The sequence below is a fragment of the Pantherophis guttatus genome, chromosome 5 (assembly GCF_059756535.1).
Source record: "Pantherophis guttatus breed Tessera chromosome 5, ASM5975653v1, whole genome shotgun sequence".
Classification (NCBI taxonomy): Eukaryota; Metazoa; Chordata; class Lepidosauria; order Squamata; family Colubridae; genus Pantherophis; species Pantherophis guttatus.
Genome location: NC_142067.1, coordinates 107,251,433 through 107,267,760, shown reverse-complemented (window position 1 = coordinate 107,267,760; position 16,328 = coordinate 107,251,433). Strand labels below are relative to the sequence as shown.

At 43.8% G+C, this 16,328-nt stretch overlaps 1 protein-coding gene across 2 annotated transcripts in view; it reads right to left on the bottom strand.

The window, feature by feature from the left end:
• Window positions 1–16,328, bottom strand: part of ABCC4 (ATP binding cassette subfamily C member 4 (PEL blood group)) — a 194,821-nt gene that overhangs the window by 163,234 nt on the left and 15,259 nt on the right. For both annotated transcript variants that reach the window (XM_034417531.3, XM_087895456.1), the window contains exon 2: window positions 1,938–2,048. In XM_034417531.3, the coding sequence (XP_034273422.2) occupies window positions 1,938–2,048 (111 nt within the window). The remainder of the gene's footprint in view (window positions 1–1,937; window positions 2,049–16,328) is intronic.

Here is a 16,328-nt window from a genome sequence, read left to right as displayed (position 1 = left end):
GATTATAGAGCTGATTTTGGAATATGGAAGCCATGAACAAGCTCTTAAGAGAGGACTTTGTGAAAAAATCACAGAAGAGTATGAGGTAAAAAGTTCAAAGTAACTCTGCCTTGATTTGTTCACTATAAAACAGGACAAAAAGAAATCTGGACAGGTTTCTTTTCAGATCTCCTGGTATCCCTATCATGCTTGTTTCTTGATTTTGCCTACCTGAAGAGCTGGGATAGATTCATATTTGCTTAGCATTTGGAAGGGTGGCCAAAGGCTATATACTACACTGGGAAAAAAAATCAATGAACAGGTGTTGGCAAAACACTTTTCTACTGTTGCCATTGGAAAAAATCCAGAAGCCACACTTTTCAGCCTATCCTTGTTATACTTTCCAGCCCAACAGAAGTCACGATGAGCCAAGTTCAACTCAAGAAGATTCTACCTTACCCAGAAATAAATAAGGCAAGATTTCAAGATTTCTCCTGGAGTCAGGCTTGGATCTAGAAAGGGCAACCTCTGCAAAGGCACAAAATTCACGTTGTAAAGTGATAACAAGTTAAGGAAAAAAGAGGAACCCAGCTTAAAGCAGGGGTGTCAAACTGAAGACCCGCGGCCACCGGCCATGTTTGGCCCGCAGGCTGCTTAGATCTAGCTGGAAATAGGGAAGGTTCGGCCTGCAGTGCCTCTGCCAATGAAAATGGAGCTCGGGAGGGCTGCACAGCCCTCCCGGGCTCCATTTTCGACCACGACAGCCTCCTGCAGTCCTCTGCCAGTGAAAATGAAGCCCGGGGAGGCTGTGTGCAGCCTGCCCAGGCTCCATTTTCGGCTGTGACAGCCTCCTGCAACCCTCTGCCAGCGAAAATAGAGCTCAGGCAAGCTCTGTTTTCGCTGGCAGTGGGCTGCAGGAGGCTGCAGTGGCCAAAAACGGAGCCCAGGCAGGCCTCCCTGAGGTCCATTTTCATTGGCAGAGGGCCACAGGAGGCTGTTGCAGCCGAAAACAGATGCTCAACGAGTAACATCGAGCTGACCACGTTCACCCTGGCCATGCCCATTTTGGCCATGCCCATTTTGGCCATGCCCATCCCATCCCAGCCACACCCCCGGCCCCCCAGGTCAAACACAACCTTGATGTGACCCTCAATGAAATTGAGTTTGACACCCCTGGCTTAAGGGCAGCATGATGGGTCATGTGATCAGGAAAGAGGAAGGAATGATGATTTAGAACAGCGGCTTCAATAACAATCCATGCAGTCACCTAACAGACTTACAGGGATAGGAGTGCATTGGTATCAGCCTTTCAAGGTGGTCCAGATCAGAAAGTAGATTCCACAACATTACTTTGTTGAGAAAGGCTACAGTAACAGAAATGCACAACTCTTTGTTTTCCTTTCTCTTTCTCTTATAACCCAGGGAGTCGAGGGTAACCAGTCTGAGTCTCTAATAATATCCCACCACCTTGGGCTCAAAGCATACTTATGCACCTGTCATCTTAATGGTTTTTAGATGGTTCCTCCAAAATCTTTCCCTTGGTTCAAACTGGAGAAAGGTGAGTTGATTCTTTTTTTTTCTTCACATCCCCTGCCAATTTTTTTTAACTTAATCTTTCTTTTTCCCCACACCAGATTTGATTAGGCAGGGTTCTATTTCTCTTTAAAATATTATTTTCCAATATTCCATTGTGTTGATAAGAATAACAAGTCCTTTGTTGTTTCTAGACCTAACCTCTTTGCTAGCAATGGCCATAACTGATGATTGTTTTTTCTTTTGATGTGCACATAGCCATGCATGCACAATTCCAGCCCCCAGAGACTAATTTTCAATCTCAGTTTTTCTTTTGCCCACTTCTTCTTTCACATGGAATTTGGTCCTGATTACCTTTATTGCCATTGGACTATAAAGAACAAAAAGACTGAATTATCTGTACTGAGACATTGGGATTTACATACCATTGCAGTCTTTCCCCGAGCACCTTAGAGGAATCTTCAGTGAGTACTTTGTACATATCATCTTCTTCTAGTTTCCGTTTATGACCAATAACGAATAAAGGGTTTAGCCAGCTGTCAAAAGAAAGATTACTCTCTATGTAATTATTGTAGAAGACAAAGATAAACTTTCTTTCTTTCTTTCTTTCTTTCTTTCTTTCTTTCTCTTCTTCTTTCCCTTTCCCTCTCTCCCTCCCTCTCGGTCCAATAACACACACCTACATCTCAGTGGTGGGTTGCCCCCGGTTCGGACCAGTTCACAAGAACCGGTAGTAAAACCATCAGGAGGCCCCACCCACCGCCCCGGATATCATCATCAGTGCAAGCGCACGCACATGATCCTGTTGCGAACCGGTAGTAAAAGTAAGTAGAACCCACCCCTGCTACATCTCTTTAAAGAGATTTAACATTAGTTCACACAGTCAGAAAAATAAAAGCACACATTTGGAGAGGATGCCCACAAAGCTACAATAACATTCTAGTATTTGGAGTGGGACACGGTGGCTCAGTGGCTAAGATGCTGAGCTTGTCGATCAAAATGTTGGCAGTTCAGCAGTTCAAATCCCTAGTGCCGCGTAATGGGATGAGCTCCCGTTACTTGTCCCAGCTTCTGCCAACCTAGCAGTTCAAAAGCACGTAAAAAATGCAAGTAGAAAAATAGGGACCACCTTTGGTGAGAAAGTAACAGCATTCCGTGTGCCTTTAGTGTTTAGTCATGCCAGCCACATGACCACAGAGACGTCTTCGGACAGCGCTGGCTTTTTGGCTTTGAAACGGAGGTGAGCACCACCCCCTAGAGTCAGGAACAACTAGCTTATACTATGTGCAAGGGGAACCTTTACCTTTACATTACTTGAAGTGGGGGGGACTTAAGAAGTTACAAATAAATTGAGAGGAGAACGTTTTATGTGACGCCACACTATAAATATCAGAAATGTTCATCAAAACATGAACTTGTTAGCAATATATAAATAATAGTGGATAATAAACATAATAATATGTTGGCTTCCACTACCACGATTCCTAATATTGTAACCTTTAGAGGACTAGTATTTTTAGAATAGCCAGAGATCATTAATAATGCTAGTAGTGTTGTAAACATTTTTTTAAATATTTGCCAAGGACACCTAACTATATATAGTTACAACAAGTTAAGAATCTCTGGGACCTGCTTGCTCTTTTTGTCCTGTTATGTAATACAAGCCTCACTATTTTTTTTTTCTTTGAACAGAATTTTGAGAGTATTTCATGAAAATGGCTGCATCCGTGAGGGGTTTGCTTATTGCCAAAACCGCTTAATGAAGGTGCTCCACATGGTTTTCAGGATATTCTCAAGTGCCACAGTGGAAACTGCCTGTCAGCCTCCCAAACAGACCTGACAGAAAACACAACCAGCCACAGTAATTCTACTTTATTGTAAAGTTACATCATTGGAATCTTACAAGTCTAAAAGTATTAATCTCCCGCACTCTCTTTTTACTGTCTGATTAATTCGGATGGATCCTTTCTAAGTTTATTTCTCTGCTGTTACTCAGTTGCTGGCTCCTCCCTGTTTTATCCTTGGCAGCATCTCTTCTCCCTGACTTCCATTACATCTCACATGCATTACATTTTTATTTTCTGAGAAATTGAAGAGCTCATATTAAGTCGCAGATATACCTGGAAATCAAAATACCTGTTGTGATCCAGGCCCAAGTAGGTAGTAGTTGACGCAAACAGTTCCAAAACAAATAGACTTTATTAGAACAGCTGAGAATTAACTCATTCTCAGCATAGTCCAAACTAAATCAAAACAAATTCTTCATAACACAAATTCTTCAGTCTAATCACCAACCTTGGTATAATTAGGCAAACTGTCAAAGGCTTCTCTTGGCAAAGGTTTAGAAGCAGAAGACGCTGACAAGAGATAAGTGCAGCAAGACAAGAACAAGTCTATTAACGTTGTTTTCCGACAATGAGCCCAAGAGCCATTGCTGGTCTTTTAAGCCTTATGGGAGGGGACAATCATCTCTTGGCCCTACTCTCACGTTGTCCTCTTTGCTTTAGCTGCTCTTGCCTTCTGGCAGCTCTTCTCATATGTGCACTAGGAACAGGCTCCTCCTGTTCCTCTGCCTCTCTACTGTCAGCCTCCGGAGGCTCCGGAGTCCGCACATCACTCCCCGATGGCCCTGGCCCCATCTCTGCCTCCGACGCAGAGCCCTCATCTGGGCCTTCCCCAGCATCCAGGACTGGCCCATGTTCTTCCTCAGCCTAATCGCTGTCCACTTCGCTGCCAGCTCCGCAAGCTGCTGGCAGACCACAACAGTACCAAAGGTTAATTCTTTGCTTGAAAAACTTATTGGTTCATGTTAGGATCCTGTCTCCTTATTTTAGAGTTCTAATTACTTTTCCATTTTACCTCTCAATATTCCAGAAGTCATTGAAATCCCTAACTCTTTTTCAGTTTTGGAAAATTACATTTTTAGTGAATCTTAGTGGAATCAATTTTGCATGAAATAGATAGTATTCTCATTCTATTTTTGTTACCATGGATGATAGATAGCCAGTATATAAAGAAGTGCATTTGTGTATGTGTATACTAGACAACATGTGATCCACTGGGTCACCATTTCAGAGGTATTTCCCTACCAGATTCCTCGATGCCTTCAACAATGGCAGAGCTTCTGATGTACTGGAAGTTATTAAAAATTTGGGAAGTTATTCAGAGATGTATCTGCCTTGAAAATAGCTCATGTTGAACTCTATAGTGCAGCCAAGCAATAGATGTTGACCACAGAAAACGTTTGACATTTTCTATTATGTCATAAAATGTTTCATGAGGGGCCCTTGGTGCCCTAAGCTTGCTTGTTTTCTTGCAGATGTTTCATCACCCAAAGTAGGTAACATCTTCAGTGCTGGTAAGGGGTGCAATTTGCAATATTTTAGTGACTTGCCCTGTCAGTGTTGGTGGGGGTGGTTTTAGCGGTTCTTTGTTGAGCTTCTTTGGTTCTTTGTTGGTTTCTTTGGCAGTGTTTTTGATTGGCATATTGTTTATTTTAATTGTTGCTCAACCTGGAATTAATATATACTGATCTAGGTGCTGATTGCTGGTAGAGAGGTGCTTGTGGTTTTTTGTTCCCTTTCTGGGTGCTTGATTATTTCTTTTTCATGTTGTTAATGACGGCTAATTTGTCAGAGTGCCAGGCTTCTAGAAATTCTCTGGCATTTTTGGACTTTGCTTGATCTAGGATGGTCAGAACTTTCCCAATTGACACTATGGCTAAGTCTGTCTATATGTTGTGAAATTAGTTTTCATCATGTCGTCTAACTGCTAGTTGATGTTCATGGTTTCCACTCCTACCCTCAAAACGATGCTATAGAGCACTGCACACCAAAACAACTAGACACAAGAACAGTTTTTTCCCAAACGCCATCACTCTGCTAAACAAATAATTCCCTCAACACTGTCAAACTAGTTACTAAGTCTGCATTACTATTAAACTTCTCATCGTTCCTATCACCCATCTCTTCCCACTTATGACTGTATGACTGTAACCTTGTTGCTGGTATCCTTAAGATTTATATTGACTGTTTCCCTATGACTATCATTAAGTGTTGTACATTATGATTCTTGATGACTGTATCTTTTCTTTTGTGTTCTCAGAGAGCGTACACATTCCTTGTGTGTCCAATCACACTTGGCCAATAAAGAATTCTATTCTATTCTATTCTATTCTATTCTATTCTATTCTATTCTATTCTATTCTATTCTATTCTATTCTATTCTATTCTAACATGCCAATCTTCTACCTGTCTGTCCTACATAGTGGTTGTTGCAGTCATTCCACTGTATGTTGTAGATGACTTCTATTTTCCTTCTAGGGTTGCTGGGTATTTTTCCTTTGCTTAGGAAGTTTTGAAGGGCTTTAGTTGGCTTGTGTGCTATGCTGATTCCATGTGGTTGTAGTAGTCTGTTGGTGGTTTCTGAGAAATTCTTGATGTATGGCAGTGTAATTCTTTTTAGGGTTTGTGTTGGTTGTCCTGTATTGCAGTGGTCCCCAACGTTTCCGGCTTAGTGGCCTGGGGAGGAGAAGAGGGGATGGTTCTGTGTGAGCAATAGACATGTGCATACGCAGCTCCATTTGCACATGCAGCAGGTGTGTGAGCCCACAGCTCACACAAATGGACCTTTGAGCATGAGTGTGAGCACCAGAGGTGGGTTTCAGCAGGTTCTGAACAGTTCTGGAGAACCGATAGTGGAAATTTTGAGTAGTTCGGAGAACCGGTAGTAAAAATTCTGACTGGCTCCACCCCCATCCATTCTCTGCCTCCCAAGTCCCAGCTGATTGGGAGGAAATGGGGATTTTGCAGTAACCTTCCCCTGGATTGGGGAGGGAATGGAGATTTTACAGTATCCTACCCCTGCCACGCCTACCAAGCCATGCCATGACATGCTGACCAAGCCACACCCACAGAAACGGTAGTAAAAAAAATTGAAACTCACCATTGGTGAGCACCCACTGCTCACACAGCCCACCGCTCGTGCGGCCCAGTTCCAAAAAGGCCACAGCCCTGGGGGTGTACTTGCTTCCATTATAATAAAAGTATAATGATAAATTGGATGATATGAACTATTAGCTGATACAAGATTCAATACATAGACTGGTAAATGGCATTAGGTATTCAATCCTGCCCCTGAACTGCTGATATCCAAAGGCATTTTTCAATGTTTGACTCAATTTTTATCTAGCATCTCTCAACAACCCAGAAATGATTAAAAAAAAAAAAGGAGCATGCACAGCAAAATGAACTTTAGTGTCCTGCTAAGTACACATTTTCCTTCATGGATTACTGCCTTGTCATGGCAAAGGGGCTTGCGTAGCTCAATGAAGCTACGAGCCATGCCGTGAAGGGCCACCCAAGAGAGACAGGTCATAGCAGAGAGCTCTGACAAAACGTGATCCACTGGAGAAGGAAATGGCAACCCACTCCAGTATCTTTGCCATGAAAACCCCATGGACAGTACCAAAAGACAAAAAGATATGACGCCGGAACAGTGGTGGGTTCCTCCCGGTTCGGCCCGGTTCCACTGAGCCAGTAGCGGTGACGATATGATGTCACTGAGCCGGTTCTGCCCCCACCCACCCACCCCCGTGTTATTCTTACCTTTTATTTGGCCCCACCCCCAATCTATTGCTGCCTCCTGAGTCCCAGCTGATGGCTAGAGGGGAAAAAACTGTTTAAACTCTTGCCGCGGGGCTTCAAAGGGCTGCTCTACAGTTGATCAGTGTTAAAAGAAAACAAATGAGTAGACCCGTGCCTGCAAAAATAAATGGGTAGACCAGTGCCTGCAAAAATAAATGGGTAGACCGGTACAGCTCTGCAAGCAGTTAAAAGCCTGGTAGACCAGTACCACCGCTAAATCCTAAATAATTGTCACATGACCATTAAGCCATGCCCACAAAATAAGCCACGCCCACAGTACCGGTAGTAAAAAAATTTAGAACCCACCCCTGCGCCAGAAGATGAGCCCCTCAGGTCAGAAGGTGTCCAATATGCTACTGGGGAAGAGCAGAGGGCTAGTACTAGTAGCGCCAGAAAGAGTGAAGCGACTGGGCCAAAGCCGAAAGGACGCTCAGCTGTGGATGAAAGTCCGATGCTGTAAAGATCTATTCTCCATAGGAACCCGGAATGTAAATGAACTCCAGAGGATGGTAGAGGACAGGAAAGCCTGGAGGAATGTTGTCCATGGGGTCACAATGAGTCAGACAAGGCTTCGCAACTAACAACAATAAAGTACACATTGCTTTAACCTGACATTTCTTCTCACTACTCTTTTTTTGTTCTGTTTGCTGACCCAATTTTGTGGATCCAAGGGCAAGAGGAATTGACAATCATTACTCAAGCTGCATAGTTTTTCAGCTCTCTCCCTGAATTCAAAAGCCTTTCTGATGCCATGCCCTTTAGACTTTCCTTCAAACATTACAGGCAATGAACTATTTTTGTTAGCTTATTAATTAGCAGCGTTTAGTGCCTTCTCCTGAACAACCCTGAAGAGAACAACATTTTAAGCATTTACACACACACAACACACATTCCCTTCTCTTCTGTTAGTCTACTGCCTTGAGCTATGCGGACCTGGCTGGTGCTTTTTCTTGTTTCCAAGAAATAGGAGTAGAGGGAAGATAACAAATCTTCCCTCTACTCCTATTTCTTGGAAACAAGAAAAAGCACCAGACACAAAATACCTTTAAGTCTAATTCTTTCGCTTCTTGTCTGTTAGCCCTTTTTTCCCCCTCTGTATGTTCTTTTCTTTCTAAGACAAAAGTTTTTTATTTTTTATATTCAAACAACCAAACACTACACAATCAATTATCATACATCATTTTATCCCCACCCAACCCCCTTCCCCAATTCCCCCCCCGACTTCCCAGAGCAAAAACAGAATATAGCATTTAACAAACATAAGCTAAAATATGCTAGCTATTACAGAATTCAAAACTCTCTCACACTTGTTAACTCCCCTTTTAAAAATTACACTTCAACCTTCCTTTTATAAATTCTCTTATCACATTTCACATTTGTAAAAAAAAAACAAAAAAAATAATCTTATTTTAAACATTTTAAAATCTCTTAGTACATTAGCAGAACATTCTCCAACATATAAGTTTCAAAACTTTCAAAAAGTTATCCATTAAATTTTAAGTTATCCACCTTTAAACTTCAATACTTTAAAACTACCATAAAATTCAGAAGTTATCCAACTTTAATTAAATCTTTTAACATCATGAAACAATCTCCAAAATATAACCAGTCTTTCTTTCTTTCTATATTTTTTCCAGTCCTTCTTTTCTTAACTATCCTATTGTCTATTCAGTTTTGTATATTTTGGATATTTGAATACCAACTCTCTCATGCTGGTTAATGACCGCAATAAAGTTAAGTACATAAACGCAGCTAGTAAGTTATATCCTGCATTACCAGAATGTGCTCAGGCTCAGATTGAGATAATATTTATCTCTATCATCGCAAATCGAAAGTAGGCTGCCTTTGGCTTGGAACCAAGCTCAGTTTTGGGAAGTCATCCAAAGCAGTTACTGTATTATAAGCAGAGTATCTGAAAGGGGTCAGGTTAACTTTACAGAAGTAGCAATTCACCTAGCTCCACTCCTAAATCCTAAATTAATAAACTGCACTAACTTGTTAAGATCAATATATAGCTAATTATACCAAAAGTAAAGCCACAGGAGAGACAGTTTTACTTCTAAGAAAGCAAGATTGGGGTCAATCAGCTATGAGCTTCCAGACTCGGCCTTCATGTCTCTACAGCCCATGAGTCATAAAAAGCAACTAAGGCTTCATTATCTTCCTGCAAGGAAATGAAAATACAGCAGGGCTGCATATATAGATGCCAGGCATCTAGGAGGAAAGACATTTGCATTTTGGTGGGTCATAAATTTTATCAGCCTAGGCTTCAGAATAGGGTCGATTTTCCTGGGGTTTGCCCAAACTATTGTCAATGCCAGGATGGGATATTTCCATTCCCACATTGCTCACCCACCCACCCAAAAATCCTAAAGGTTGTAAATCCAATGATATGAGATTATCTGAATATGGAATTTCCTTTTCCCCAACCTTGAAGAAATTTTTATTTTCTCCTAGGGAACAAAATTGGAGCTCTCCATAGAAAAGCAAAGGAAATAATAAACACCCTTCAGGCTTCCTTGATAACAAACAACAAAGAGAACAACAAAAGAAAGCAACATTGTCATTCCATACGTTGCAGGAATATCGGAAGAGCTCAGGAGGATCTTCAGCCAATACAACATATGTGCACACTTCAAACCCAAGAATTCACTAAGCAGGAGTTTGTCCACCCCAAGGATAAAACACTCAGACACAAACGGAGCAACGTGGTATATGTAGTACAATGCAGTGAGCCATGTGCAGACCTGTACATTGGGGAAACAAAACAACCACTTCATAAACGGATGGCACAACACAAGAGAACAAACCCATCAGGACTAGATTCAGCAGTTCATCTGCATTTAAAAGACAAAGATCACTCTTTTGAAGACAGCAAAGTCCACATTTTGGATAGAGAGGACTACTGGTTTGAAAGAGGGGTCAAAGAGGCCACCTATGTCAAAATTGAACAGCCCTCTCTCAACAGAGGGAGAGAGGTACAATATCATCTATCTCAGGTCTACAACACACTCCTTTCAACAGTTGCAAGAAGGCTTCATACCAATTTGCACCACTCAGACACAGATAAATGTCCAAGTGGCCTCAATGACTCTCTAAAAAGAATGCAAATGACCAGCTGTCTGCAAGGAGTCTAAATTCTTCCATTCTCCACCATCCAGTCAGAGCTGAAGAAGCTTCTTGGATGAGAAGCGAAATGTCTTCAAAGAAAAAAAAGGAAGTCCAGTTGCCTTTTGGAATTAAAAAAAAAGCACCTTTGGGACAACCATGATCTGGATGACCCAGCATCTCAATAGACATACAACTTTATTGTTCTCTATCAAGATAACGTGAACCTCCTGAGATGCTTTCTTTCTTCTGGGAACAAACAGATAAGATTTTGTGGAGGGGGAACTTATGCCTCTTGCAATGGTGCAATGACTCAAGGATAATTCCCCACTTGATCCCACCTTCCAGCCTGGCTGCATTTTCCCAATAGAAATCCAAGGATCCCCCCCCCCCAAAAAAATCTGGGTGTCCCTGTTCATACTTGGATAAAGCCATTAAGCATTTTTTTACATATTTTGCTGTGCTGTTTCTTGTACTACGTCACATTTGGTGCTCTCAATTAATATTCCCCCTTGTTACCAGATGATGGCCCAAAATGGAGATTATGCAGATCAATTTATCAAAATTTCTACTACAGTAGCTAAATTTTGCTCAGTTGCAAGTGTTGTTTAAAAAAAAAGAGTGAGGTCTAGACTACATATAGTTGCAATGTGAGCAGCCCATGGGGTTTGTAGTTAATTAATGATTGGTAGCTATAACGGGCCTAGAAAGTTGATCATTTCAAATGTTTGACATTTGAAATGTCTCCCTGGGATGTTAATCCCTCATTTGTTTTCATTTGTTTTCATCTGTTTCGTTTTCAGTTTTATCATGTTTTCGTTTGGCCAGACTACATATTTAATAAACCACGTTCTCTGTGGTCGCACCAACCCTCTGGAATGGGTTGCCCACCGGGCTCCGGATGGCCCCTGACCTCCGCACCTTCCGCGCCGACCTAAAGACATGGCTCTTTCAGCAACTTCCCTGATCTGCCGTGGATTTTAACTTGGGGATTTGGGGATTTTAAATTGGTTTTTAATATTATTTAATTTTTATCTATTGTCGGGTTGTTTTATTGTTGTGAGCTGCCCCAAGTCCTACGGGAGAAGGGCGGCATATAAATCTGACAAATAAATAAATAAATAAATAAACAAATAATACATAAACTTGATAACTGAAGCCGTTCCTGCTGTGCTCAGGAACTAAGGAAGAGCAATCTGGGGAACAGAGAGATTGCAATAACAATAGCACTTAGACTTATATACTGCTTCACAGTGCTTTACAGCCCTCTCTAAGCGGTTTACAGTCAGCATATTGCTCCCAACAATCGGGATCCTCCTTTTACCCACCTTGGAAGGATGGAAGACTCAGTCAACCTTGAGCTTGGTGAGATTCGATCTGCCAAACTGCTGGCAGCCGCTGATCAGAAGAAGTAGCCTGCAGTACTGCACTCTAACCACTGCACCACCATGGCTCTTCTGGGTCCATCAGATGCTCCTCTAGTGGACCCAGACAGACTAAAGCCAGTCAAATGCCCACAGCCAACCTGTCACTTTTTCCACTGTTCTCTAATGATTCATTAAGGAACTACGGACAAGGGAACCCCCTACTTCAGTGACAAGATCTCAGCTACATCGCTGACTACTGTACATTATTTCATAATGTTCTATGGTGCCATATGGGTCCTTCCCTATCTCTTACAGGCCCACAAGTCATAATTTGAATTTGCCATGACCAAATAAAGAAAAAACCCTGAATGTCCTTGTCCTTGAAAGTATTTAGGGTATCACTTAGCCAGAGTTAATAAGATGGTTCCATGCCTCAAGATATTGTGCAAGACTTTAAACATTTTAAAGTGTTATATAAACTCTGAATACACTCTAAATAACAGCTTTTGTCCTGCCATCTCCAGTATTATTCCAATCCAAACTATGTGAGTTATTTACATTTTCAGGCTAAATCTGAGAACAATTCAGCCAGAGATCAGTTCTTGATTTGCATTTACATAGCAGACAGAATTTTGCCAGATTAAACCCTTACTACTCCCTGCTTGATGGATATACTAGGGCAGTGATGGCTAATCTTTTTGCTGTTGCGTGCCCAAAACGGGGGGAGAACGGGGGGTCATGCACATGCGTGCCCACACCCATAATTCAATGCCCCCCTGTGCCCTGCCCCCCCCACATGCACGCACGACCCCCTCCATGCTCCCCTCACTTTTGGCACATGATGGCACAAAGGTTACCAGTGGGCCCTGTAGGCCTGTTTTTCACCCTCCTCAGGCTCCAGAGGCTTTCTTGGAGCCTGGGGAGGGCAAAAACGGCCTTCCCACATCCTCGGAAGCCCTCCGGAGGCCGGAAACCACCCGTTTCCCAACTTCCGGTGGGCCCGGAAGGCCTGAAAATCAGCTGGCCGGTGCGCGCATGCATGCTGGAGCTGAGCTAGGGCAATGCTTGTGTGCCCACAGATATGGCTCCGGGTGCCACCTGTGGCACGCGTGCCATAGGTTCGCCATCACAGTACTAGGGAGTGGCTATCCTTACTCTCTGTATGGAATGGGACAATTTGGCAGGGCCAATTTGCTCACGACGGCCACCTTGCGATGGCCAATTCAACATGGCCACTTTGATGCAGACGACTCATCGTGGGACAGCTCGCCATAGAAAATTCCACGCGGGATAACTCAACACAATAAATGTTATCTGCCATTATTTCTTTGACATAATTCCCATCTTTGTGAATGGAACTACTGTCAAAGAAACAGTAACAGATAACATGTTTTTAGTTATCCCACATGGAATTTTCTGTGGCAAATTGTCCCACAGTGAGTTGGCCACGGTGACATGGCCCTACCCATGTTGCTTCTTGTCCCCTTCCCCTTTCTGGAATGTGCTCCCTTGTTTTGGGAAGCTCCCATTTCGCTATAGTCCATCACCCCAGCCCGTCCCCCTCCATGCACACCCTCTCTCACACTCGGCAAATACAGCTCTTTTAAAAAAAAAATGTAAATAAAACAGTATAAAAGTATACATGTGTGGCAGAAGTCGGTATTGTAAATGATATGAAGTAAGTACAAAAAAGCTTTTTTCATTTGGCTCAGGACTATTCTTGAAAATACAGTTTAGGGCAGGGGTGAAATCCAAATTTTTTCTCTACCGGTTCTGTGGGCGTGGCTTGGTGGGGATGGCAGAGGAAGGATACTGCAAAATCTCCATTCCTACCGCACTCTGGGGCCCGCCAGAGGTGGTATTTGCCGGTTCTCTGAACTACTCAAAATTTCTGCTACCGGTTCTCCAGAACCTGTCAGAACCTGCTGGATTTCACCCCTGGTCTAGAGTGTTTAGTTCTTAGAGGCATTGAGCCAAACAGAGCCTGCACTACATTCCTGTGACTTTCATTAAAAAGCTTCAAAAATGAGGGATGGGTGGGGATTCAGCTACTTATTATTTTCAAAAGTGACATAAATTAAGGAAGTATGAAAATTTCAGTTTGCATCATTTCTAAACCGGTGTCAGTTGACAGGTCACAACTACATTGTTCTGCAATCTGCAATCATTTTAGGGGATTTTTTTTCCCTTTAATCATCTCTGTCATAAATTACGCAGGTTAACTTGGTTTATTGCCCAGACAGCTTTCCCCAATGAATTACCCAATAATTATTCCAGCAGCCATTTCCAGAAATGTATGCATGACCACACATGCACACACACACAAACACACATAAAAACCATATCTATCACCCAAGCAGAAGATCTATGTTCATAGCATTTTTTCTAAGATCTGTAGAGAAGAACAACAGAAATGGAGGTCAATTTAGATGATAGCAATCTTGCAAGCTACATCATCAGCCTTTAATTAAAATTTAAGGAGGAAGATGACTTCTGAGATAGAACCCATTTTCCATTGGCTCAAAGGCTGTACTTAAATTTAAGACACCTCCAGCCAAAATCCTAACTTTCCAAAAATGCTTTAAGGCTGGGCCAGATTTTTGAGGACCTGCCCATCCTGGGGACCAAATATGGCTCTAGGCTCATGCCTCGGTGTGCTGAAATGCTTTGGAAACTGTATGAAAATAGCAATAGCACTGAGACTTATATACTGCTTCATAGTGCTTTACAGCCCTCTGTAAGCGGTTTACAGAGTCAGCATATTGCCCCCAACAATCTGGGTCCTCATTTTACCCACCTCGGAAAGATGGAAGGCTGAGTCAACCTTGAGCCTGGTGAGATTCGATCTGCCAAACTGCTGGCAGCCAGTGATCAGCAGAAGTAGCCTGCAGTACTGCACTCTAACCACTGCACCACAGTGGCACATACCTATGGAGCAGTGCACTTCTGGTATGGTGGGCCCAAATGGCAAAGGAAAGCTCAAGACCATATTGGTTGGAAACTTGCAGAAGAGTCCTTCATCCTGCACTGGATAAACAATGGCGAGGAGGAGGAGGAGGAGGAGGAGGAGGAGGAGGAGGAGGAGGAGGAGGAGGAGGAGGAGGAGGAGGATTGTTTTCTCTAAGTCATAGAGTCTGACATTCCAGTTCCACTGGAGCCTAAGTACTGGCTACCACGCCATTCTTCCCATGCGCCCCTCCCAGCCAAGGCCTAACTCTGAGAGACTCCATGGAGGAATGGATTTAGCCCTGAGATTCTCTTCAGAGTGCAATATTGGGAATAGGGTTCCTCTTTTTTCCAGCAACATCAACAGGAAAGCAGCCTGAAGGACATGCTGGAACATTTGCCAGCTTCACTGCCTCTTCTTGGGGGATCCTTCAATCACTCATCAAAGCTACAGCTTTTTGTACATCTGTCCACCACCACATCCTGAGGAGCATTGCCTATTGACAGTGAGAGAACACGTGGTTCCATGCTCCACACAAGGACTATGTGCCAATTCTGTATATTCTACCTACCCTCTGTCCCATCCTAGGTCACTCACAACTTAATTAAAAAACCCCAGATGCAAAAAACAAACTACAAAGAACAACTGCCATCTTTTTGCATCAACGTCCTAGTTCCATGATGGCGAACCTATGGCACGCATGCAGGAAGTGGCACACAGAGCCATCTCTCTGAGCATGCCAGCCATCGCCTGTTGCTCTTCTGGGTTCCAGCACACACATGCATGCTGACCAACTTGTCTTTGTGCACACATGTATGCTAGAAACCGGAAGACCAGGTGACTGGCGCGCATGCACATACCTGAAACCGGAAGCTCAGCTTCCCAGCATGCACATGCACATGCGCACCAGGTAACTGCTCTTCCAGTTTCCAGCGCTCCCCTGCACATGTGCGCACACTCCCGTTTTGGCACTCGGTGCCCAAAAGGTTTGCCAACACTGTCCTAGATTCTTAACACTTGGACATTTATTACCAGTAGTACTTGATTGATATGATATGGCAATTTCTGCAGGTTGGACAAACAGAATGTCTGGGGGAAAAATATTTTTTTGCAAAGCATAACCCTAGACCAGGGGTGTCAAACTGGCGGCTCGCAGGCTGGATGTGTCACATGCAGGACCCGCCCAACCCAGCTCTGAGAATGGGAAAAACGTCGCGAAACATTACGTGATGGCGACATGACGTGGTGAGTTTGACAAACATGCCCTAGACCAGTGGTCCCCAACCTTTTTATCGCCGCGGCCCGCTGAGCACGCGCAGGGGTGGGGGCACGGCCCAGGAGCTTTTGCGCACGGCCCAGTGTGCAAAAGCGGCCGGGGGACATGAACGCTGCAGCGCAAAGGCTCCTGGGCCGTGCGCTGCAGCGTTCATGTCCCCCAGCCGCTGCGCGGCCCGGTGCCAGGTACTCCACGGCCCGGCACCGGTCCGCGGACCGGGGGTTGGGGACCACTGCCCTAGACCAGTGATGGCTAACCTTTTTGCCATCGCGTGCCAAAAGCAGGGGGACTGTGAAGGATCGGGCGTGCACGTGCCCACACCCATAATTCTATGTGCCCCGGCTCCCCCACGCATGCATGCGACCCCCCCCATGCTCCCCCCCACTTTTGGCACGCAATGGCATGGTGGGCCCAGTAGGCCCATTTTCACCCTCCCCAGGCTCCAGAGGCTTTCTAGGAGCCTGGGGAGGACG